Raw genomic sequence first — 23,678 nt, 5'->3', positions numbered from 1 at the left:
GAAGATTCCACAGAGCACTAGAAAAAGAGCTATCAAACAGTAAATACTTCAGAATCAGAACAAAATCAATGGTTGCACCACTCCTCTTTTTATTTGTCCTTTCCTTTCCAAGGACCTACTAACAGCATGAAAAGAAACACTGTGTGAAACTCCCGTCTTTCATTGATATTCTTTGGTTTTGTGACAAAAAAAGACCCAAAACATTTTGAAACTCAAAATGTTTACTTATAGCTGAAGTGTGCTTGTTAAGAAACCCACAGTGGGGAAATAGGAAAATGTCTAGCAAAATTGCATATGCATTTTTTGTTTTGATCTAAAACAAAAACGTTTCTCATTGGAAAACCATTACAATGAAAAATTTGATCAATTTTATTTACTACTGCATTCCACTCTGCCCTCTACAAATATAACCTGGAACCACTAGTCACAGAGATAGCTTTATCACCTGCCTGGGTACCATGTTTCCCTGTGGAAGTTCCAGAGCCAGCAATCACTGGAGGTGTTTACCAATGTGTCGTACTGTTATAAATGTACCTGCTGAGAACCTAAAAAAGCAAGCAACGAGGAGAGCAATGACAGTTGTTTCACTACTATATTCTAGAAGATGCAATCACAGATCACAGAGAGTCACCCACAGGTGTTTGGTTGGACGTATGTTTTGCTTCCTAAAATGCTCTTATTTTCTGAAAGTCCCTTCATAGTGTCACTAAGTACCTGGGGAGACAAGGTGAAGGTGCAGAGGAACCAAACCAAACCTTTTGGTTTTGGAACCACTGAAATGAGTACACAAAGGCAAAAGATCTTGCAGTTCCTCTGGATGCAGCAGCCAGTGGAATCGAAACTAAGAGCTTCTGTCTTGTCTCCTGGGCACCGAATTCTCACCCTGTCAGTACCCACTATGGTTATACAAAGACAGAAGTAAACACAGATTAGTGTATAGGAACCAGGAAGGAGTGGGTTCACAAACCTCTTCACTCATAAGCAATTCAGTAAATATTGCGATGAGAAGAGAATAAATACACTTTGCTGTTGGAAACAGTTGGCTGAAGCCTACCTGTGGGGGTTACCGAGGTACCGTGCTGGCTCACGGGCAAGAAATTTTACATTGCTGCACTTCTCCTGGAGCGGAGGAATATTGTGCAGAAAGATGGAACAGGTGTTCTGATTCCACTCTTGCACACTTCACAGCCAGGCTCTCTTGGCATCGTACAGACAGGCCAAAAGAATAAGAATGGTGGAAAGGATATTTTCAGTTTAAAGATCAGGCTCCCAGAGCACTGGACACCAGCAGCTACGCTGATCCCTGCAGTTACCACCACAGACAATTCTTGACGTGTACTCTGCTCAAAAATCACATCTCTAGGAGCTTTCAAGGTCTCTGCCAGCAGATCTTACAAGATCAACATAAGTGTATTGAAAACACGCAAATGCAATGTAGAGATGGTAGGCAAGGCTTAGAAGTATGGCTCTAAACTATACTCGAAAACCCTCCCAAATATCCTTCCTATCAGAGATCATGAAGGCCACACAGAATGCATGGATAAGTAGGTGCTGTTATGCCACCCGTAGCCTCGCATGTTTTCGGCTTTACTGACTTAACTACCTAAACTATAAAATTAGTAAACAATGTCAAGAACCGCAGCTTCCTTCTCAAGCACACAAATTATTGATAATCCAAACAAGTGTGAAAGTATTTCAACCAGATTAAGCAAATGTGGTATGGATTATTCATTACATATTTGACCAAGTACATCTGTAACTAAATGCAGATCTATTCTGACACACTGCAGTTCTGTCTGCAGACACATATGCTCTTCCACAATCCACCTTCAGCCATTGCCAAGGATAAGCCAAGTTCTTCAAGGAAATGAGCAGGTTTTACTTTGCAGAAGATGATATAGTTCTGCTTCTGTCTCCTCAATCCTCTGCGCTACACAGCTCCTCTTTATTTCCAGCAGCAGAGCTTCATCCCGCTTTGTGGCCCAAGATTCCAGCAGCTCAGAAGAGGGCTGAGCTCCCCACACTTCTTTCGTGTTTGCTGGCTGTTATAGGAATTCAAAACAAAAGCAGAGTGCAATTTCAGCGGACAGCACCGAGGGACTGCTAATGTCACCGCTAAGGCAGCCCAGTCCAATGGGTGAAACGCCAGGATGGGATCTACTGCCAGCACTGCACCCCGACTCAGTGACTGCAGAGCAAGCAGCAGAGTGCTCACTGATACCACAGACAGGCCTTTGCAAGGCTCACTGCATCTGAATTTCAAAATAATGATCCAAATGATCCACCCATAATTACACCAAAACCACACCATTAATAATTCCAAACTCTAAGCATCGCAGTCTAAAAATTCAGCAAGTGCTTGAGGATTATGTTCAGTTTAGAAGAAAACCTGCTTATCTTAACTCTCGCTTTATTTATTGCTCTAAGTCAGTACACATGAAGAGACCCAGTCACCTTATTCTGGTAAATTGCTTCCTAAGGTCTTGGCTGGATAATAACATTTTCCCCAGGAATCTCTTATGATTAACAGAAAAGCTCTAATAAATTAATTCATAGGAAACAAAAATCCTCTGTTTGTGTAAGTACCTGCTGAGAGAAAGAAGGAAACAAGTCTAACAAATGTAAATTAGTCAAGCACTTTGCTCTGCTTATTCACCTTCTGGTGAAATCTTTTTACTGATCTGCAGCTCAACATCAGGAGTTTGTGTGTACCAAGGCACCAAGGATGAGAGACAGCTCCTCTCGCCCCCATTTTGTCATCTTATATCCCACCTACTATGGGGAAACAGATTTGTTACCTGCACTAACACAGTCTGAAGGTTGTTGCAGATTCAGCAAAGCTTGCTTGACCTCACATAGCATCTTGGCAAGGGGGGAAGCTGTGATCAGGCCTTCCAACTCAGTCAGATAAGCCAAGTGGAGATCTAAATGTGAAGAAAACAGGAGGGCACATTTAATCCTAAAGGAAGAAGAGGTTCTTCATGGCTGAATGACTGCAACATACATTATGCCAAAAGGAAATGCTGCACTGAGCAGAGAGAATGCCTGCCCAGAGGCTCCGAGGATCACAGAACTGATGGTATAGCATCTTCCTGACCTCTCCATATTAGCATTTAATTAGTATAATGAAACCAAATGTCTTCTAGTCGCTTAATATATAGGTGTAAAAGGTCTGAGGGGACCAAGTTCCTTGTCTTTCCTCTTACAGTGTACACTGGCTTTCCCGAACCGGGAAAATTTCATTTGTACACCTCAGCAAATAAATTTATGTGAAAGCAAGAAACAGTACAAATGGGAAAAAGTAATTATACATTTGCTCTGTTAGCAAACATGCATACCCCCTCTCAACCTAGACTTCTCTAAATCAGTCTTCTACTGTGATCTCTGAACAGTACCCAGGGCACCCACAACAAAGTCACTGTCCTCACCGTGTTCTTCATTTCCAGGGAAGCTGAAAAAAGCACCTTTCTCACTGAAGAGCTCACATTGCTGAGGCAGCTCATGATCCTGTGCAATAAAAAGGGCCTGAGAGTTAAAGAAATGGACAAGTGGAAAAACTAGCAGAAAGGTAAGCGATGGTCCAACAACAGACATCTGCAACTCACCTGCCCTTCTGCTTCTGGTTTATTTTCACTGTCCAGTGAGGGTACAACTGCCATCGCATCCTGTCCCTGCAGCTTCTGCTCCACCGCTCGTTTCACAGCTACGTTCTTGTTCAGAGCATTCTCAAGCAGCATTTCCAGAGCTTTCATTAACTCTGTTGCCTCCTGCCACGAAGCACCTAATGAACCCAACGAGCAATTTAAACGGACTTGTACAGAACCAGACGAAGAACTGTAATTACCTCCAGAGCAAAATCAAGAGCAGGAACCTTTCTTTGGAAATTCCACAAGATGGCTCCAGGATGCCTCATGCTGTAACATTTCCAAATAGCTCTGTGCTTACCTGTTCCTAAGCTGCCAGACCTGTCTTCTCATTGAACTCACACGAAGACAGGCTGTCAGCTCTTAGAGAACTACAACAACAGTGGAACACAGTGGGATGTCTTCTCATGTGTATGATCCACACTTGGTTTTTAACTGTTCCACTGATGCTACCCTTACACTCTGCTTTTCCCTTGCTCTGCACTCCGGGTCTCTCACCTGCTTGGAAGCTGTTGCTGTTGACGCAGCGTTCATCACGTTGTTCAATGCGCGCTGCTGCCTCGCTGCTGTCTGTAGGTTTATGGCCACGAATCCGCTGCCTGGCGAAGGCTTTCAGGCTTTCAGAGTCCAGGGCTTGCACCATGTCCTGTTTACAGAAAACAGCAGCGTTATACCCTGCAAGCCGCACAATCCACCCATTCCACATTCTGCCGCTCATATCAGAACAGATATCAGCATAACTATTTTATTCCAAAATAAGGCACTGAAAGGACTAAGACCTACCCCTCAGTAAACCACCACTTCAAAGGAACCATTTATCTCACAAATGTCACATTTCCAAGACTCCCATCCCTCAACTGTTTCTTCGCACTGACCGTGAGACTTTGAATCTGCTGCCTGATTCCATTGTAAAACACCAACACATCCATCCTGTGCTTTGCCAGTTGAGATGCCAGGTGCAAATTCTGATCTTCCAGCTTATCGTACAGGGTGCGAACACTGAAATCCTCCAGAACCCTCAGTGCAAAACGCTCTTCTGAAATACAAGGTAATTCTCACACTTAACCACTGGCCACAAGTCTATTCTAATTTATTTTCCAGAAGGGGCCCTGCCTGTCCAGAGGAGGCAACAGCCTTTTGTGTATTGTGAAGAAGGAAAATGGACAACATAAGAGATGTAAGAGAAGGTCTCATTCCTTAGCGAGGGGGAGGATGACAGACCGTTACTATCAAATCCTAACTTGTCCAGTAAACCGTCAGGGTGCTACTTCTCGGTGAGCTGTTCTCAGCATCACTAGATGGTGCCATCTGCTGGGCTCTAGACTTGCTGTACCCTGTGAACATCCTGAAATTCCCCAAATGAGGTCATCCCCAGAAGGTAATCAAGGCCCATGTGCCTTCAGAGAATAGAACAGCCAACAGGAGAACCCCAGGAAATATTTTTAAAGATCTTTATTTTCTTCACTAGTCACTTGAACCTGCTGTTGTTCAAAGAACTTGTCAGGGCTGGCCACTTGCCCTTCCAACTCCTAGGGAAGAAAACACTAACCTGTTCCAGTGATGGGCAGTTACTCTCCCCAGCTGAAGAGATCTAACAAATCTAGAATGGAAGTGTGTGAGGTGCGTGTGAGTAAACGTGCATAAACATGCAAGTACCTAGCAGCTAAACTGCCCGTGTGGCCTTGTGTGTACAAACTTCTGGGTGAGCAGGTATCAAACTATCATACTAGAGAGTTAACAGGGGACAACAGAATGTGGAGTAGGTGGTAAGAAGTCAATGGGAGAACACCCGGGGTTGGCACAGCACTTCACCTTCATTGTGCGCGGCTCCTTTCTCTCCAGAGTCAGCATCTTGTCCAGAACCATGAGGACCAACCATCTGATAGAACGGAAGGCTAGGGGAAATGACAGAAGATAGTGAAGAGCATGTAATTCTTCCCAGTAAAATCAGATACTGCAGTATCACCGGCCTAAGTTCAAAGAGAAGGATAGGTTTTTATCTAGATTGTGAAGTCAAAACATGCAGGGGAAGCCTAGACCAGGTAATTCAACCAATAGTGCTCTGTGCAGAAGACACAAGATAGTTGTTATACACTACACTGGAAGCAAGCTAGAATACTGCTGGGGAACTCCTGGGCAATACCAAGAAACTGTACAGCTGGCAAGAAGTCCAGCACTGGTGACCCAGGGAGTCAGTAACTGCAGTAGGACATGCTTTGTGCTACCAAGGTCTGAGCTCCTGACACCTGCCCACGCAAAGGCGCTTTACCTGTCTTTAAGGAGGATGTACTCTGGTGGGATATGCGGCTCGCCCAGGCTCCTCCATCGTGGCTTCCAGTTCTTCAGGGGGCTGACGATGGGGACAGCAGGCTGGAGCACTATCGCCAGGGTTGTCAGCACCACAATTAGGAAGCCCAGAACAAAGAGCACCACTGGTGAAGCCAAGAGGGAGGGCAAGAAGTGAGAAACACGCCCAAAGAGGTACAAAAAGGTGGTGGCTAAGCATCAAAATTCAAGGTAGGTATCAGGGTGTTTTGGCTGTACCTGTGATAGCAGCCCAGTTAGGAGCCAGGTTAAGATCCCGTTGCTTCAAAACCCCATGTTTGGCCAGCTGGAACAGGGAAGAGGGCTGGAAGGACACATTTCTGGGGTCACAGCCCACATGTGCTTCATTCACAGTCACAATCAGGAAGCGTTCCTGAATGGTCCTATCACTGAAAACATACGTTCCAGACTCCAGGAAAACATGGGCAAACCTAAAAGGGAGAAATAAGGCAGGCACTGAGCTTCCTTTAGCTTCCAGCTGTGATGATGGTTAAATGTGTGGACTTGAACACATCCAACTCTGGCATTTTCATGTACTGCTCACTGCCAAGGACCCACTGATTCTGTGAAAGACTCACTCTTGAGTCCTACCCATAGCACATGCACTATTAATCACACCAGGTATTACCAGGAGATGTTGAGGTGAGTCTCCTGGATGAGGTGGTCTAGCCTTCGGAATGGTCCAAAATCCCAGCTGGGATTGCTGTTATATAGATGCTGCTTCTGATAAACAGGGTAATGGCTGGATGCACGATCTGGGAACAGTTCAGCAGAGCGTCAGCAACTCTGACCCACTTCAGTTAGGACAGCTGACACTGGCCTGGCAAAGAACTATGTAACTGCATTTCTTTTAAAGGGTCACGCAGTGTCAACTCATCTAATTGAGGTATGCATTACTGCTCAACAAAGACTTACACTTTCTAACAAAGGAAAAATTTTATCGCTATCTACAGATATATAGTCAAAAAGTAAAAAACACCAGGGCGGTCACTCGCAGAGCCTTGACTAAACTTCTAGAATCCCCTGGAGGCAAGAGAGACAAGGAGGTGAAGGAATGTGCTCACACAAGCAGTACTACCAAACGTAGAGTCATTGCTCTGAACGGGTCTAGACACATATATTTGTAAAGAACACAAAGACCCAAACAACACTCACCATGGGAATTGATGCTAAGCTGGAAAAGGATCGTGTCTCCTGCTTCCAAACATACTACTGGGTTAGGAACGAGAGGCAAGGCATGGCTATCTTTGGAAGAAGTCCTCTGAACTCGACGGCCTTTCTGCAGCAGCTGGTTTGATGAAAAATCTCCTACCACATGCAACAGAACAAACCAGAATAAATTCCACAGGATAAAATGGGATTTCTCCCTACTTTGTAAATGGTTTGGAGTGTCTAACAATAAATTCTCTCTGTGTCAACTTGCTGTCTACTTGCTTTGCCAACTTGAAAGGAAACGGACGGCGTAGTCTGACTGGAACTGAGGTTCACTCTCAGAGGCTTTCAAGCCTTACCTGTGAGAAACGCATCCAGAACATCTGTGCTGGAGACAATGAAGCCTAGCACTCCACTGGGACTAAACAGAACCAAATGCACCCGCTGGCTTTTCTGCACATGTTCATCTGGGCCCAGAACATTTGCCACCTCCTATTAAAAAGCAGAAGGGAGCACTGGTCACTAACACAATCAAGCCTGGACTCAGACCTGCACGCTGAGAACGCAGCCCCCCCATGCCAGACTTACCCTCACTTCTCCCTCGTTCATCCGCAGAAGCAGCTCTCTGTTGATGCCGAATCCCAAGGAGATGTGTGGGGCTCTCAGCAAACACAGCTGGTCGCAGAGCTCCTCGGCAGAGACATACTGCTTGCAGTGACATCTGTAAAGTGGACACGAGGTGTTGGTTACTCATGATCTCTGAGGAAACAGCTACAACATAGTGATGGTCAGGCTAGCTCCAGTATCTTACAATCTACACAATGAAGTGGGCCTACTCTATATCCGTGGAAAAGAGGGTAAAGGAAACTCACAGTCCATCTCACCCAGTACTGTGTCTGCTATTCAGTGCATGGGAAAGGCCAAACTGTGGTAACCCACTATCCAACAGGCCTCTGTTGGTCTCTTTTAATAGAGATCAGCCTCAGACCTGTAACAGAGCATTGTGTATCCCTCCCTAAAGTTCTGCTTTAAGAAAGTGCCTGAAAGGAACAAAGTATAATTTTAACACACTAGATTTCTGTGCAATCCATGCCAAGAGAAGATTTTGCAATACAGAAGTTCATTCGCAAAGAGAAAAAAGTAGCATCATATGACAAGAACTAGTTTAAATGTTTTAATCAGCATTAAAGGCATGGGCAGGGGGAGGAAATGAGGATTCATTTCCTCAGTTCTGGTCTAAATCTAATAGATCCACTTTAGGGGCTCAACTTGAGCTAAGTGGAAAAGGTCTGCCTCAGAAAATGGGAGCTCTGCCTACCCTCACCTTGTCCTTCAGTGCTGGTTCTCGTGTCTCCACCCAATCATGCAAAAGCTCTAGGTAATGCTGAAAACTCAGGCATAGTCTCCAGGCAGAGCAATAAGACAAATGAACGAGGACTGAGGGCTGGTATCTCCACAGAAAGAAACTCCAGCCATGGAAAGTTTCTCAAAAACACTTCCCACAGCCCTACCCTGGAATGACTTCATGGGATCGGTAACTCAGGCAGTCAGAACTACTTGTGAAGTGCTTCTTAATGAGAGGCTGGGCCAACACTTACATGCCCAGCTCTGCATGGATCTCTCCACCCGCAGGCCCACAAGAAGGAAAACAGTCATATCGCTCAGGAAAAACGCATTGGCGCGTAGATGCCAACCGGACCTCTCCAGGAGCACAGAGCTCATCCACCTGGAAGAACAACACCCATCCAGTGTGTGAAACAAGACAAGCTCTAGCACTTTGACTGAGATGCAGCATCTCTAAAATCCTCTTCCTCCCCCACCTGCACTGCTGACACTCAACACAAAGATAATCCAACCGTGGCTGATACATGACAACTTGGAAAGCATGGAAGAAAGACCACAACAATTTCACAACTCGTCTAAATTCCTCAAGCAGGTCTGATGAGAAACTCCATAGTAACGATACAGAGGTTTAAATTCCAGCATCTGGAGTTTACATGGAAGTATCCTTTGCCTGCAGCCCTTATGAACTTAGCCTCACAAGATTCTGGTGAAGACAACAAGTGCCACTGTCCTACAAGGAAGGGTCAAGGATCTCAAACAAAACAGTGAAAGGCCTTGTTTGTGCCTGCAGCAGCCCAGAGAACTGAGCTCACAGCCTGAGACAGGGCCTAAAGCACTAAATTCACACTCCCTCTCCTGCATGTCATGCAACAAATGTGTTTGGAAGCCAAATCTTACCTGAGGTCGGCAGTCCTGATCGCTGTTGCTGTCAGGATCTTTCTTGCCTCTCTCGTTGTAGTACACATAACCTGCCTGGCAGATGCAGGAGGCGTCTGACTGCTGGAACGCCCGGTTCAGCCCATGGCAGGTACAGCTGGTAGCGCCTTAGAGAAGAGGCTGGATTTAGAGTGGTAATCAGGGTAGGGAATACCCTGATTGTGGTCCATTGTGAAAACAAGTGGTGGAATTGCATTTCTAGGTGATTTCCTTTTTATTCTTTCTCTTAACAGAGGTGAAAGTTTCACTCACAAACCGCAACTCACCGGGCTGAGAGGAAGAAGAGCTGCCACAGGGGAAGCAAGCAGTCTGAGCAGGAAGGTGATTGAAGGAGCCGGCAGGACAGGCCTGGCAATCCTCGACGTGCTTTGCGAAGCTGCGGCTCCCGTGGGTCCCGGGGGGACAGGGCAGAGGGGCAGGTGTCAGGGGAGGGCAGTAATGGCCACTAGGACAAGGCTTCTTGTGGTAGCTCTCACTGCCTGGAGAAAGCGCACACCACTTAAGGAACCAAGCAAGTGTTAAGAGACAGGCAGAGATCACTTATTTGTTCCAGTTATGCATATACACACATCAATATACATAAACAAATAAATAAATATATATGTATATATAAAGTTAATCAACATTCAACATTTTTCAATTTAATGTATTCAAAGTAAATCTTTATTTCTTTGTCCCATCTACTTCACTGGATAAATCCAGTGGCAAGAGTGGCTAGGCATGATCTCGTCCATGTTCTCCAGCAGGAGTAAACACATCAGAGAACTTAATGTTGCATCTCAGCCAACAGAGACTTTCAAATGCTTGTGAAGCTACTCCTGCATCCCAGCCCAGCAGGATCCAAGCAGTGCTGGCTGTCACACAGCAAACCTGGAAGCCCCAGGTTCGCTCTTCTACTCTGGTGACACATTAACTCCAGGCCTCTCAGCTACGCCACAGAATCAGAGAAAACAAGGCTCGCGAGGGCCTGAGAGGTCACCCCCTGAGAGACAGGACACCAACATCCAAACCACTCTTGACCCTCTAAACTCTCATAAGAACCTACCACAATACATGTTCTACAAACCGATGTGACAGCCCACACTGGAGATTTTTAACTAGAGGACTGAGAGCTTTGTCCACATAGAACTTAAAACTTTCTGGTTACAATTTAGGCTGCTATTTCTTGCCCCACTCCTCCACGGCAGTTCCATTTACCTTGTGGGCAGACGAAGCCGGCTGGGCAGGGCTGGCAGGGTGCCGTGATGAGAGAGTCACTGCGATAGGTGCCGGCACCACAGATCCTGCAGAATTTCTCAAATGAATCCCTTGGACCAGGCAAGCTGAGGGCCATGTACCCCCCTTCACAAGGCAGCGGATGGGCACTGCCGGGGGGACAGAAGTAGGGAAACACACACCTGGAAGGTGAAACAAGGCAGGAAAAGAGAAGAAAAGTCTCTGGAAGTGTTTGGATTTTTGGATTCAACAATCAGTATAGACTGAGGGCAAAATTAAAAATGGTTCTCATCTGGTTCCAGGCTCAAGCTAACTTGTAGAAAACATAAATTACCCTCTTCAGTCTTTGCAGTCACCAAACCCACAATCGTAATCACAAAGATACCTTTGCTTTTGTGCAATGCACAAAGACCATGGTTGAAGCATTAACTCAGGTTTTATCCCAGGCACATTTCACAATATTTGGAGTTTTCAGAAACTTAAAGCTGGCTGGGTACTTAAAACTTAAACTTAAAACATGCTGGGTACTCACAGCTGCTCAGGACTGTTGTATGTTGCCGACCCTTCAGGACAGTAATACCCAGCAGGGCACAGGGAAGGCACGGCTGTGTGAGCACCACAGTATAAGCCAGGCCTGCAAGGCTTTGGATTTACTGAACCTGGTGGAAAAAAGGGGAAACAGCAATTGATTATATGACATTCCAAGAACAGGAGAGCATGTGCTGGGGGCGCTTTATTAAGTGTGACTGTCCATAAAAACTACACTTTTCTTATTGCTCATAAAAGGGCACAGATCTGTTGGGAACCAGTTTGTGATTTAGCATGCTAGCCTTGGATGATGAAAGATACGTGCTCCTTTTCCAGGCGCAGACCATTTCCTTTGGGAACCTCAGCTAAATAAGAACAGGAAGGGAGGGCGGAGAAGCAGGAGATGGGAATTCAAAGGCCATGAAAAGGCTTCAGAGTAATGGAATAGATCCACTTCTAAAGCCACTCTATTGGTGACCACTTCCCAGGAGAGCTGCTGCAAGAATGGGATTATAGTCCCTGCTAAATGCACTGGCTGTGCCTGCTGTGCACTGTTCAGCCACCTAGACTCAGAAACGGCTGGAAATAAAGAAAACAAAGGAGCATGATCATGTCACCTGCTGGGCATTCATAGCCGGGTTTACAAGGTACTCCTTGGGTGTTAGGCAGCCCTGTCTGTGCTGGGTCCGGACAGTAGTATCCAGGTGAACAGGGATCACACTCTTGCAGTGATTTTGCACCAGGTTGGATCCTAGAAGTGCCAGCTGGACAAAGAAAGGCATCTCCTCTACCAGGACACCAGTATCCAGGGGGACATGGATAATCCTCAAACCTGGTCAGACCTGTTAGGAAGAGAAACAAATAAAGAAAGGGAACCTGAATGGCCAGGAGGCATTCTAGAGAAGGGCTCTTATTTTGTTGTGAACAAGAATTACCTCTCCTTTTCCCTATCTGATCTTAGGGAGCTTTGTAATCAGCTCTAGAGGTGGAAAGGTGCTGTCTTTCACCTGGCACTTACCTGATAAAGGGCAGCGATATCCCGGAGGACATGGCTGGCAATCTGTCAGGCTCTGAGCTCCTGGGTGCTTGCGGTAAGTTTGTGGAGGGCATTTCTGAGGTGCCAAGAGACTGCTGTTGTCACTGCCACCGCCTCCGAAGCAATAGTGTCCTGGCGGACATGGATACACCTCTGGATCCCCTAACAAGCAGAGAGCAGGGCTTTCAGGAGTCATCTTTTCATTGTAACTGGGAAATCTTTCTTCTGCATTCTCCCTGAGTCCCTCCTAAACTACTGCATAGAGGTGTACAATGCACCTCCACAATCCAGATGGCACACAGGGATATTTGGAGACTGGTTCTGATCTCAGGCTCTCCTACATTTTCAATAGTATTAAATGTCTCTTTTCTTTGTCATCACTAGAGACAGCGTGTCCTACTGCCAGGGCTGTTCCACAATGCAGTATCTGGTATCAAAACCAGCCTCACTACTCTCAGGGGTACATACAACTCCTCTGAAAAGCAACTCCCATTCCCTCCACTCACTGTTTACCCCCAGGTTCCAACCTGCTTTGCACCAGTTGCCTGGTGGACAGGGCAAGCACTCTTCTCTTGTCACAGCCCCTGGCACATCTCTAATAGTATTGGCAGGACATGGTGTAGGCACCTCAGATCCCTCTGGGCAGTAAAAGCCTATAGAAATGGATGGGAAAGAGATGTTAAAAAGATGTAAAAACAGAGGAACCCAATGAGCAATGACAACTTCAAATAAAGGATCACAATATATCATGCAAGATAACAGATGCTAGTCCATATCCTATACTTGAAATACTACTGAGGTTGTCACTTACCTGCAGGACACAGCCCTGCGCACATCTGACCCCAGCGGCACCCAGAGAGGAAGCGCCAGGAGAAGCTGTGGCCCTGCGGAGTAGACTGAGAGCTCCCAGCAAGGCAGAAGTACCCAGCAGCACACAGGCCCTGCAGCTGCCCACGCCTGCAGCAGACAGCACAGGAAGGATTTATAAATGACCTACTGCTAATGACTTGGTGCAGAGGCAGAGTGAGTATTGATGCTACAAACTCGGTGAAGTCTGCAACAAAAACAAAGTTCTTACACTGATATGAGAAAGAAAATAAAGAAAACAGACCCTTTTTTTTCCACTTAGAAAAACACGCAGATTGCCAGACCAAGCCAGGCACTTTTGAGCTCAAATTCCATGAATATGGGCAACCTGCTTTACGCGAAATTGTGAATCACTTTGCACCGGCCTGGACTTTCTGGATTATTTCCATGTTTTCATAAATGCTACCTACTGTCTCTCTCAGATGCTTCTTTGTACCACCACAATGATGTCACGCTGCTTTGAGATGCCTCCCAAAATTCACAGATCCAACATCTCTGTACCCAATAGCTGTATCTAAGCTTATATTTACATTTCTTTTCTTTTTATGTGGCAGAGAAACTAGAAGGAACTCAGCACTGGCTTATCAGCACAAAACAAGGATGCCAAACTGCTTAAGACAAAGTGAAAAAATGCCAGACTGAAACGAATCATCACCTGCAGTAGTGCCCAGGTAAGCAAGGCAAGCATTCCTTCTCATTCCAGAGGCCGGACATGTTTGCAGGAGTGAAGGTGCCTTCAGGACACACGACAGGAACCTGTGTGCCTGAAAGGGAGATGACAGAGACAATAAAAAAACCCCAGGAAGACTGTTGTGATCTGACAAGACTCTAGAACCATAACAGAGCATAACAAATGACTCCCAGAAAGCAAGGGAGCAACTTTGCCACATCCTCAGCACTTGGCCTACAGGAAGACACACATTAGGTTTGCACAACTGTGGGATCACAGTGAGGCACACAACAGCAGAATCCTTGGTGTACAAGTCTCATGTACCTGTAGGACAGTAAGAATGCGGTGGGCAGCGCTTGGGGTCTCCTGTCACCAGCTCCTGGCAGTAGAATCCTCTCTGGCATGGAACACAGGATGCAGAGCCCCTGGCGGGCTGGTATTCCCCGGCAGGGCAGGGTGTTGGGTGGGCTGCCCCTGACCGGCAGAAGTGACCCTGGCAATGACAGAGAAGGAAGAGGATTGAATGGAGATGGTGGCAAACTCAGGGCCTGTGTAAAGGGTGAATCCCAGAAGTACCAAAGCCTACTGCAACATTCTGTGTAGATGTAATCCACATTTCAATCAGGCACATGTAACCCTTTGCCACTGCAGAAAACAAACACCTCCTGCCCAGAGCTGAGAGCCATCTCTTTCACTGCGCTGCTGTGACTAAGCAATACCTTAGGGCAGAGGAATGCTGTGGGGCTGACGGAGCTGAAGTTTGCTGGGCAGTAAAACCCCTCAGTACAAGGTCCTGTTGGAGAACTCAAACCAACGCTAGCGCAGAAAGACCCAGGATAGCATGGTACGCAGCTCTCTGGGGAGGTACCACCTGAGGAGGAAAACAAAAGTCAATGCCAATGAGCATGGGAGGTGAAAGTGCACATCCTCAGCACCTGTATCAATATATAACATCACCACCATTAGGCCTGGCTGAGTATACCAACACCCCACCACGGCTGCTGGCAATGAAGTCTCCCATTCCTGGGGACCACAGGAGAAACCTGTGGGAGAAGTCACACTCACCTGTGCCATTGTTCAGGGTCCCAACTGGGCAGGCAACTGGGAAATGAGTACCCTCTGGACAATAATGGCCACGAGGGCAGGGCCCACTGAGTGGGAATGCAGGTGTGCCCTGCGGAATGGCATCGGTGGCTCCTCCTTCACAGTAGTACCCAGCTGAACACAGACCTGCCATGGGAGAACAGAGAGGGTCACAATCACCAGCCCATGGCACCATGGGCAGTGTAGAGATACCTTCTCAAACCCTCAGAAGGAGGCAGATAACTCAGAGAAGCCAAAGCCCATCCCTGTCCTGTTTTATCATTGCTGATATCCTGGGCCGTTCACCTTTGGTTTGAGTTCCCACAAAGCTTTGGCCTCTATAACTTTCTTTCTTTACTTGTGTTGATGTCATCTGGCATTTGCTTACCTTCTCACTTCTCTAGCTGGTTCCACATATTTTGTTTTCTATGGAAAGAGTTCTACCCCTCTTCATGTGCCTAACCTTTGCATTTTGGCCCAGTGACAATTACTATGTGCTTGAAAGTGAGGGGAAGGATTTAGAACAGAAAGAAGAGCAATAAAAGGGTGAAAAGCAAAGAAAGATATAACAGAAGAAACTAAGGGAGACAAGGAAAGTAATGAGGTAACCTAAAAGTAATATCCAAGCCAAATGCTTAGTTAAAAGAATGAAACAGAGAAATGACTGACAGGCACAGACAAAGGGCAGAAGGGTGCCCTCCAATATCCATTACTACCTCTGTTCACTGAGGTATGTTTTCTACTTCCCTGCATCCCTCATGCTCGAATCACCAACCCCTCTGTTGTGGGTGCTGTGTCACTAACCAAACTCACCGTCAGGTTCCCAGTTGGCATCTCCTCTGCAGTACCTCCCCACTGGGCACAGCTTGCAGGCAGTGGGGGCCAATGCCCCCTCCAAGGCGTTCAGCGTCCCCTCGGGGCATGGCAGAGGGTCAGCAGTGCGAACTGGACAATAGTAACCTGTACAATGAGAGACGTGAATGAGACAAGGCTCAAAAAAAACAAGGAGAAAGAGGTGGGGATGCTGAGCTTGCTAAACTAATGGCAAATACCCACCCCTTAGACTGAACCACTGCTGTGGCTCAGCCAGAAAGAGCTGTGCAGGCATCCACTGTGCCCCTTTCCCATTAGTGCTTCGGGTTTTTGCTGCACGCACGCACTGCTCACCTCTGGGGCAGCTGAAGGGCTGCACAGTGGCCGTGCTGCTGCACACCATGCCAGCAGGGCAAGGGAGGCAGACACTTGCCCCAGGTACAGGGCTGAACGTGCCCGGCTCACACGGCAGCTCCAGCCCAGCGCCCGCAGGACAGTAGAAGCCACTGGGACATCTGTATCCGTGAATCCCATCAGCAGGGCAGGGAGCAGAGTTTCCTTCCAGACAAACATACCTGTAGAGAGAGAATTCAGACCTTAAATAACCCTATTCAGAGGTAATAGATGGAGGAGTCACTTAGAGAGAACCAGGGATGAGCACTTTAACAAACATCCCTTGAAAAACAGTCTTTACTTCAGTTTTGCTTACGACTTTCCCTCCTGCATCAGTAATTTAGTGCCCACTCGAAAATCCTGGTAAGAGGCTTTTTTGCACCAAGCTGACTGGAAGGTGTTCTCATTCTAGAAGGAAAAGCCTTTGAAAATGAAAGGTTGGGGTTTTTTTTACTTCAAAGCACAAAGCCCAAGTGTTCAGTTCCTGCTGACTTTGCTTAGCCTCCTTTTATCTCCAGCCTTTTTGTAGGCCTTTGTTTTAATGCCATCATCGACTCTTCTCTTTACCACTTCCCTCCTACACCCTCACAACAAATAAAGATGAGAAATACAAAACCTGCTACGGTTCGTAAGAGCTAAGCAACAAGGAAATGAGAGCCATGATCCCATCTCATGCTGCAAACAAGGATTCAAAGGATGTAGTTTGTGAAGAAGAAACAATTCCTAATCCTTAAAGCAAATGACTGAGTGCAAAAGCAACATCCCTGAACAAAAGAACAGCAAAGCTTGGAAGCAAGACCTATTCAGACTGAAGAGCAGGCTATGAGAAGTGACGGATGCTACATGGCAGAGATGTTGAAAAGCAAGCTGGGCATAGCACAAATTGTACCCTGTTGGAGGGCAAGAACTCCACAGATTTTGGAAGCTGAGGGACATTTATAATCCTCTAATAGCAATTAACACCCAGCCCAGAAAACCTTGATACTCTTACAGCCAGGCTGTAACAGCTTTCTAGGGTCAAATGAATTTTTAGGAGGGCTTAAAATTCAAATAGGAAGTGGCAAATTCCTCTTATTCCCAGGAAGACTGTTTTTGTGGCTAATTATTTTTAGTCATTCCAAATGTAGGCCTTACTTGTAATCTAAGCTCAGCTTCGACTTCTAGCCAAATTTAATCGTGATTTTTCTCCACTAGATTCAAGAGCCATCTGCTATCAGAAATCTTTCCCCATGAAATCTCATAGCGCTATAGTGAAATCACTTCTAAGATGCTCTTTCACAGATAAAATAAAAGGAAGGTTTTGCTTTTGTAACCTCTTGCTACGAGGCATATTGACAAGATGGACAAACATTGCTAACGGCGCCATTTGCTTGTATTTTGCTGGCTAGAAACGCTCCCTTGTCACTGGTTATTGCACCACCCTGTGAGAGAAGAGATAAAATACTGAAAGGGAAAAAGGATGCCAAGGTCAAATGCTCAACAAGGGTGATTATGAGGCTAAATAAGGGATTTTTAACACTAAACTTAGGGTGAAAACAGTGAAAAAACACGTAGAAGGCTGGGACAGAATGTCAGGCAAACATAAATGGAAAAGGAACGGCTCTAAAACTTTACTGAGATCACCAAGCAGATGCTGTATAACTGACACGATGAGCTAAGAACAAAGTCTTTGCGGTTTAATTCATCTTGAATACAAATATTTGCATGAAAGATATTTGACAAGAGATATTCAGGCCCAGTATCTTTTAGTTTGGATGTCCCTCTACTATATAACCTACAGGCAACCTGCTGGCTGTATTTTCCCATTAACAAGCGACTGTCTCACTGTACCCTGCGTTACATGGTGATGTCTGGGCCAGATCAGCCAATCCTGCCCCGCTGCAATACCGCCCGGCTGGGCAGGGCTGGCACTGCTCCTCTGCCTGCAGCCCCACCAGGGTGGAGAAGGTTCCAGAAGGACACGGCACAGGATACCCAGTACCACTGGGGCAGAAGTGCCCTGCAGGACAGATGTCATTGCCAGGCAGACCAAGGCTGGAAGATTCCACCTGTAGTAGAAGAATACAGAGAAGGAAAGAAAAAGTGTTACCAAATGAAGATTTACGCCTCAGGTGGCATAAAAAGGGCACTGGCTGCTGAGGCGTGGCTATCTTGTCCCTGATGCCATGTTTTGGAGGAGATATTAGACAGCACACTCCAGTGCAATCCCCAGAAACGAAGCTCTGGCCAGAATGTATTAGCAGGCAGCAACATACTCCAGCAGACATAAAGAGCAGCATGTCACTCCATCTGAGGAGTTCTCGAGGGCAGCAGTAAAAGGCATGAGCAACTCCATACAGAGCAGTAATGCTTGGAAAATGTCACACCAGCAGCTATGGGATTGTGACAGATCAGTGCTTGTCCCCAGGTCACTAGGTTTACTGTGCTGCTGCCTGGCACTCACTCACCCTGTGCTGGAAGGGGGCTGGGCTGACGGCTCCTTCGGCACAATGATAACCTGAATAGCAAAATCCAGAAGGCTGCGACAGACCTGGTGCTGCACAATACATGCCTAAAATGAACAGAAAAGCAACCTCAGAGTGAGGGTCAACACAGAAGATCAGTGGAGGAGTCAGTAACATGAAGGAAGAAGTCATATTTCCCTCAGCTTTCCCACATACATCCCTGGATTTCCTGTGCCAAGTCCATACTTACCTGCTGGGCAGGGCTCACAGTCTGACTCACTAGCAGCACCAGTCCTGGGGCCAAAGGTCCCCTTGGGGCAGGGATGCTCTGTACTGAAGTTGGTACCTGGCGGACAGAAGTACCCAGCAGGGCACAGCTCAGGAGCACGTGCTCCAGAACCTAGGATACAAAGAACAGCGTCTTCCTCAGCATATATTACAAGAGGTGACAGGCAATGTCATTCTCTATCACTACAGTCAGTCTTCCTTCCCGATTAGCTCAGCCAGGCCAGGACATGGGACTCATTGTGCGGACTTCTGATTCAGTTGTTCAGATTCCCGTTGCAGTAATTGGAGAGAAATAGCACTTCCAGAGGAACTGCACTTCAAGTGCAATTCATTTCATCCTAAGGCAGACATGTGCAATGAGAAAGATAAATCGCATGACAGGAGTGCCTCTTTCTCTTCCTTCCTACAGAAGGAGTACAGAAAACTAGCTCAGATACAGATGTCTGTTTTCTTTTGTTGCTTACACGACCTGCCACACAGGGATATCTGCATTGCTTGTATTTTCCTGGGCATGGAGTTTCTTTCCCAAGATAGGAGAAAGATTTGGCTTCAGCCTACTTGTTCACCTGCAACCTCATCTTCCTGAAAAATATTTTGGCTTCCATTCCTGGCAGAAACTGATGCATCTGCCTGTCCAGTCCAATCCATGTAATACTGACTTTGCAGAACCTTATCAGAAGAAAGGAAGTTACGGCATTCAGAATCTTTTTTTTTTTGTTGTTCCACTAAGTCTTACAGAAGACTCAGAGAAAGGAAAAGCCTCTTTGTCTCACGGAAGGTGATGGGTGAATCTGTTACCGTCAGTGTGACCACAAATATTTCAGTGTTGGGGTGAGCAAATAAACATCTTGTACAGACAGATGGTGAGAACCACCGAGAAGGAGCAGCTGCTCAGAGCAGAGACACTGGCTGCTGGCCAGTACCAAGCGCTTGTTTGCCAGGATATTTTGTTTCCCCAAGAGGCCAAAGACATAGAAGTCATCTAGAAGAAGTGGTTGAGCCAAGGAAGAAAGAAGGTGTAACAGCAAGAATTGTTATGGGTGACCTGAGAGTGCTACTGAGAGAAACCAATAGAAGTGGACTAGATGATCTTTTGAGGTCCCTTCCAATCCCTAACATTCTGTGATTCTGTGAAGTTTTGGAAGACAAATGATGCAGAGCACTTAGTGCACATCCTGCAGAAACTGTCACTAACCAAAGATGATGTGTGGCACCTACTGAGTTTGTTCTTCCTCTATCTGCTACAGACAAGCTAGTAAAAAATAAAGCTGTAGTGCATGTCCATCTTGACTCACATTGTGTCACCCTCCAGTTCCCGAACACACCAGCAGAGACTCACCGCTGCAGAAGAATCCAGCCGGGCAGCGCTGACAGTCTGTTGAATGCCATTTTCCGCTGTCAGAGTTGAAGCTTCCCGGGCTGCATGGCACTGGCAATTCAGAGCCTTCAGGACAGTAAAAGCCAGGGGGACAATGTTTATGATCTGGCTGTGTGGATCCAGGATCACAGAAATACCCAGCGTAACATGTTCCTACAAGAAAGAAAAGTTTCAGCATTTGGCTTAAGAAAAAAAAAAAAAAGACATAAAAAGTCCAAACTAGAAGAGAAAAAAAGACGTTAGACACATGCAATACACACCAGAAACGCTGGACAGGCCTTCTCCTTGGCAGAACGTGCCCCCAGGGCAAGGCAGACAGGCGTTACGGTAAACCATCCCAGACTGAGGTAAAAAGGTGCCCGTGGGACATGGCTCTGGCTTGCCGCTGCCTGCTGGGCAATAGTGGCCTGCTGGGCAGAGGCTGCCTGTCTCATCATTAACAGGACTGGGCATCCGTGCCCTTGAAGTGCAGTAATATCCAGGCAAACAACGACCGCTCGGGGAAGAGAGTCCTAAGGAAAGGAAACATCAAGTCAAATAAGGCAGTGACATTAGAGAAATCACAGTTTCTGGACTAAACAAACCAGACCAGCCTTGTTATCACAATGATTTCAGTGTCCTAGCCTGTGCCTAGCTCTGTTATTTAAAATCTCGATCTACAGTCTCCAATATTTACTTACTTAAACAACTGACTACCAGATAGCTAAAGGCCTAAACAGTTTTTTAGGATCACCTTTACAGGAGGGGCTGAAGGGTTTGTGTCTTTCCACTAAGAGATAAACAAGAAAAGAAAAAGTGCTAGAACACAAGCTGCTTGGCTTTTGGATTCACAATCTTTGCGGAATAAAACACCGTAATCTGACTCTTTAATTAACCTTACCAAAGATAGTTTAACTGCCCTCAAAACTCCTCCAAACACACTAACCTGAGGAATTGCAGTAAAAGCCTGGAGGGCAAGGAAGAGGCTCTGGGCTTCCTTCAGGGCAATAGAAACCAGCTATGCACTTCCCTCCAGTGGCAGTGGCTGGACAGAGGCAGTTGGCACTGGTGTAGTTATCCAGATCAAAAGGCTGTGAGGTCCAAGCAGCTGAGATGCAAAACCAACCTGAGAACAGAAAACATGATTGAGAAGCTCTAGGAATAACAGAGCCCCAGAAATTATCATAAACAAACTAGCTGGGATGCTTTTGCATGTAACATCTGCACGGCACAACCATAAAAACACAGAGTATGCGACAGGCTAATATTACCAAAGTTAAACACCACCATGGCATATTTGTCCATGCAATAGAACATGCAAAGATGATTTTATATAATACCATATCATCAAAGGTAATAAGAGAACTTAAAACCTTAAATTCAGTATTTTTGCTTTATGGGCACAGCATCCAATTCAGACCGGAAAGGTCGTGGTACATGCTGCAAGATACAAGCATTGCCTCCCAAACACACTGCCCCCAAGTGCAGTCCAAGACGACAGCCAAACAGACCCAGACTCACCTGCATCACACTTGCCCGAGGCGGCTGTCAAGCTCTCCCTCCCGCAGTAGTGCCCGGGTGGACAGGGCAAGCAGCTATCCAAGCTCTGTGTCATGGGATCGGGGTTATAGTAGCCCCGGGGACAGGGAAACTCAGTAGCAAACCTGGTTCCTTTAGAATAAAGAGAGGAAGAATCTTTCATGGACTATAAATACTATCTTGGCTATTGATCCTGCTGTATCACTTAATGTCATCTTTTGCAGTTTATCTCATTGCTGATCTCCACAGCTTCATGGCTGAGACAGTCTCTGGAGGCTGTTTAGCTTGTATGTGAAGGGGTTAAGCCATAGCCATATCTATGGTTTAAAATATTGGGGTTTTTTTCTGTGAAGAACCAGACTAACAAACATTTTGTTCACAGACGTCACTTCTTGCCTTTAAGAAGAAGGATGTTTCACCCTGGCCAATGGATTGCCTTGTCCCCTGGGCCCATCTCACCTTTGGGGCAGTAAAAGCCAGCTGGGCAAGGATTTGTACTGTAGCTGGTGGTATTTTCTGGGCAGTAGTAGCCTGCAGCACAAGGGAAGCACGCAGCTTGTCTTGTGAGACTGTTGTAAGTCCCTGCAAGGCAGGGTAAGGGCAAGCTGGTTCCTCCTGGGCAGAAGTGGCTCACAGGACAAGGGCCTCCTTTCTCCCACATACCTAGGACACAGAAAGCAGAAGACATGGCCAATAAAGGGAGAGACAATGCTAACAAAGGGACCTAACCACACATTTTTTTTCAAGTTGCCAAAACCTCTACTTATTGGACACAGGCAGATGAAGACACCAAGCTTACCAAGCGGCGATGGTGAGGAAGCTCCAGAGAGGCAGTAGAACCCCGCTGAGCAGGGTCCTGAGGGTGCCGTGAGGCCAGCAGAGCTGCAGTAATAGCCAGACGGACACACTGTGCAGCTGGAGTTGTGCTGGTTGTACAGCCTGGTGAGGGACAGAGCAGGCTTTCTGTTAGCAAGCGTGCAAGTTCAGCAGACAGACCACTGACGCCTACACCTCTGGCCAAGTGAAAACAACCATTGCGCTTCTATGATCAATGCAAAGATGTGTTTTCTAATGAGCAATACTGAACCGTGCTTTGTTGCTCAAAAGACTCAGGAAGAAACCCAGAAGAAAAATAAAATAAAAATGAGCATCAGCAGAAGGAAGCAGCTTACCTGTCTGAGAAAGTGCCCACGGGGCACTGCTGTGGGATACTTGTGCCAGCGGGGCAGAAGTGTCCAGGTGGGCATGGGCCACCAGTGCTCGTGTTTGTGGCTCCATTAGGGTTTGGGACACTTGCTCCTACATGAGGAAGACATAAAAAAGGTATCCTGAATGATACAGGTTACTATTCACAGGCAAGTCTGTCCTCGATGCCTACAGAAACATTCCCATAGCTGGAAGAGAGAACAGCTGATTGTTACTTATTACAATAAAGCTAAAAAATCTACACCAGAATGGAATAATAAACAGCAAGTACCATAAGTACTTGAGAAACTCCTGATGTGACTGAGTGTAACCCTGTCACATAGCTTCACTCCTCAGGACTATACTGGCACTCTCTGCAGTAAAACCCTGGGAGAGGCTGCACAGAGAATGGACAAAAAACAATTTCTGAAGGGCTGCAGCTTCCTACTTTTTCATTTCTCTTTTTACCATGTGAACACTAAATTCAATACCTGCTGTGCAGAAGAATCCTGGCCAGCAGGGACCACTTGGAGAGGATAATCCCCATTCTCCACAGAACATTCCTGGAACACCACAGAGGGAAAAGATTTATCAGTAAACCGGAAGAGAAAACAGGAGGGCCACTGTGCTGCATGCACTGATTGGAAAGCAAAGGGGAAGACTTTGAGAAAGCAAATCCCTCAGCATCAGCACTACTGGGACAAAACCACATTCCAACTCCGATCATGCTCCTCTGGGAAATGCCAAGTGTAAATCAAACTCTTCTGCAAAGCCTCGAAAAACCCCATGGCTCACTGGGGACAAAACCAGAGGGACAAGGCACCTCCTTGGACTGTGTATTTTCATGTTTGCGTTTCCT

The 23,678-nt window shown here is 46.4% G+C and overlaps 1 protein-coding gene across 1 annotated transcript in view; it reads right to left on the bottom strand.

Annotated features, from left to right (window-relative positions):
* Nucleotides 1–69: 69 nt before the first annotated feature.
* LOC110363746 (zonadhesin) overlaps nt 70–23,678 on the bottom strand; it is a 36,507-nt gene continuing 12,898 nt past the window's right edge. Inside the window, exons 17-55 of the mRNA XM_065040526.1 lie at nt 23,311–23,382; nt 22,807–22,933; nt 22,434–22,573; nt 22,094–22,297; nt 21,617–21,766; nt 21,042–21,221; nt 20,377–20,628; nt 20,078–20,269; nt 18,701–18,850; nt 18,454–18,557; nt 17,837–18,054; nt 15,968–16,188; nt 15,614–15,760; nt 14,783–14,947; nt 14,437–14,588; nt 14,042–14,210; nt 13,703–13,811; nt 12,992–13,137; nt 12,708–12,833; nt 12,163–12,342; nt 11,762–11,986; nt 11,149–11,275; nt 10,599–10,798; nt 9,668–9,880; nt 9,363–9,508; nt 8,720–8,847; nt 7,710–7,842; nt 7,481–7,613; nt 7,125–7,277; nt 6,598–6,724; nt 6,189–6,400; nt 5,914–6,076; nt 5,457–5,539; nt 4,520–4,680; nt 4,143–4,290; nt 3,606–3,781; nt 3,429–3,507; nt 2,799–2,924; nt 70–2,042 (exon numbers count right to left, since the gene is read on the bottom strand). Of these exons, the coding sequence (XP_064896598.1) occupies nt 1,999–2,042; nt 2,799–2,924; nt 3,429–3,507; nt 3,606–3,781; nt 4,143–4,290; nt 4,520–4,680; nt 5,457–5,539; nt 5,914–6,076; nt 6,189–6,400; nt 6,598–6,724; nt 7,125–7,277; nt 7,481–7,613; nt 7,710–7,842; nt 8,720–8,847; nt 9,363–9,508; nt 9,668–9,880; nt 10,599–10,798; nt 11,149–11,275; nt 11,762–11,986; nt 12,163–12,342; nt 12,708–12,833; nt 12,992–13,137; nt 13,703–13,811; nt 14,042–14,210; nt 14,437–14,588; nt 14,783–14,947; nt 15,614–15,760; nt 15,968–16,188; nt 17,837–18,054; nt 18,454–18,557; nt 18,701–18,850; nt 20,078–20,269; nt 20,377–20,628; nt 21,042–21,221; nt 21,617–21,766; nt 22,094–22,297; nt 22,434–22,573; nt 22,807–22,933; nt 23,311–23,382 (5,981 nt within the window). The 3' untranslated portion in view covers nt 70–1,998. The remainder of the gene's footprint in view (nt 2,043–2,798; nt 2,925–3,428; nt 3,508–3,605; nt 3,782–4,142; nt 4,291–4,519; nt 4,681–5,456; nt 5,540–5,913; nt 6,077–6,188; nt 6,401–6,597; nt 6,725–7,124; nt 7,278–7,480; nt 7,614–7,709; nt 7,843–8,719; nt 8,848–9,362; nt 9,509–9,667; nt 9,881–10,598; nt 10,799–11,148; nt 11,276–11,761; nt 11,987–12,162; nt 12,343–12,707; nt 12,834–12,991; nt 13,138–13,702; nt 13,812–14,041; nt 14,211–14,436; nt 14,589–14,782; nt 14,948–15,613; nt 15,761–15,967; nt 16,189–17,836; nt 18,055–18,453; nt 18,558–18,700; nt 18,851–20,077; nt 20,270–20,376; nt 20,629–21,041; nt 21,222–21,616; nt 21,767–22,093; nt 22,298–22,433; nt 22,574–22,806; nt 22,934–23,310; nt 23,383–23,678) is intronic.

Source organism: Columba livia, chromosome 24 (genome assembly GCF_036013475.1).
Source record: "Columba livia isolate bColLiv1 breed racing homer chromosome 24, bColLiv1.pat.W.v2, whole genome shotgun sequence".
Classification (NCBI taxonomy): domain Eukaryota; kingdom Metazoa; phylum Chordata; class Aves; order Columbiformes; family Columbidae; genus Columba; species Columba livia.
The sequence above is the reverse complement of the archived record's forward strand: the minus strand, read 5'-3'. Positions and strand labels throughout refer to the sequence as shown.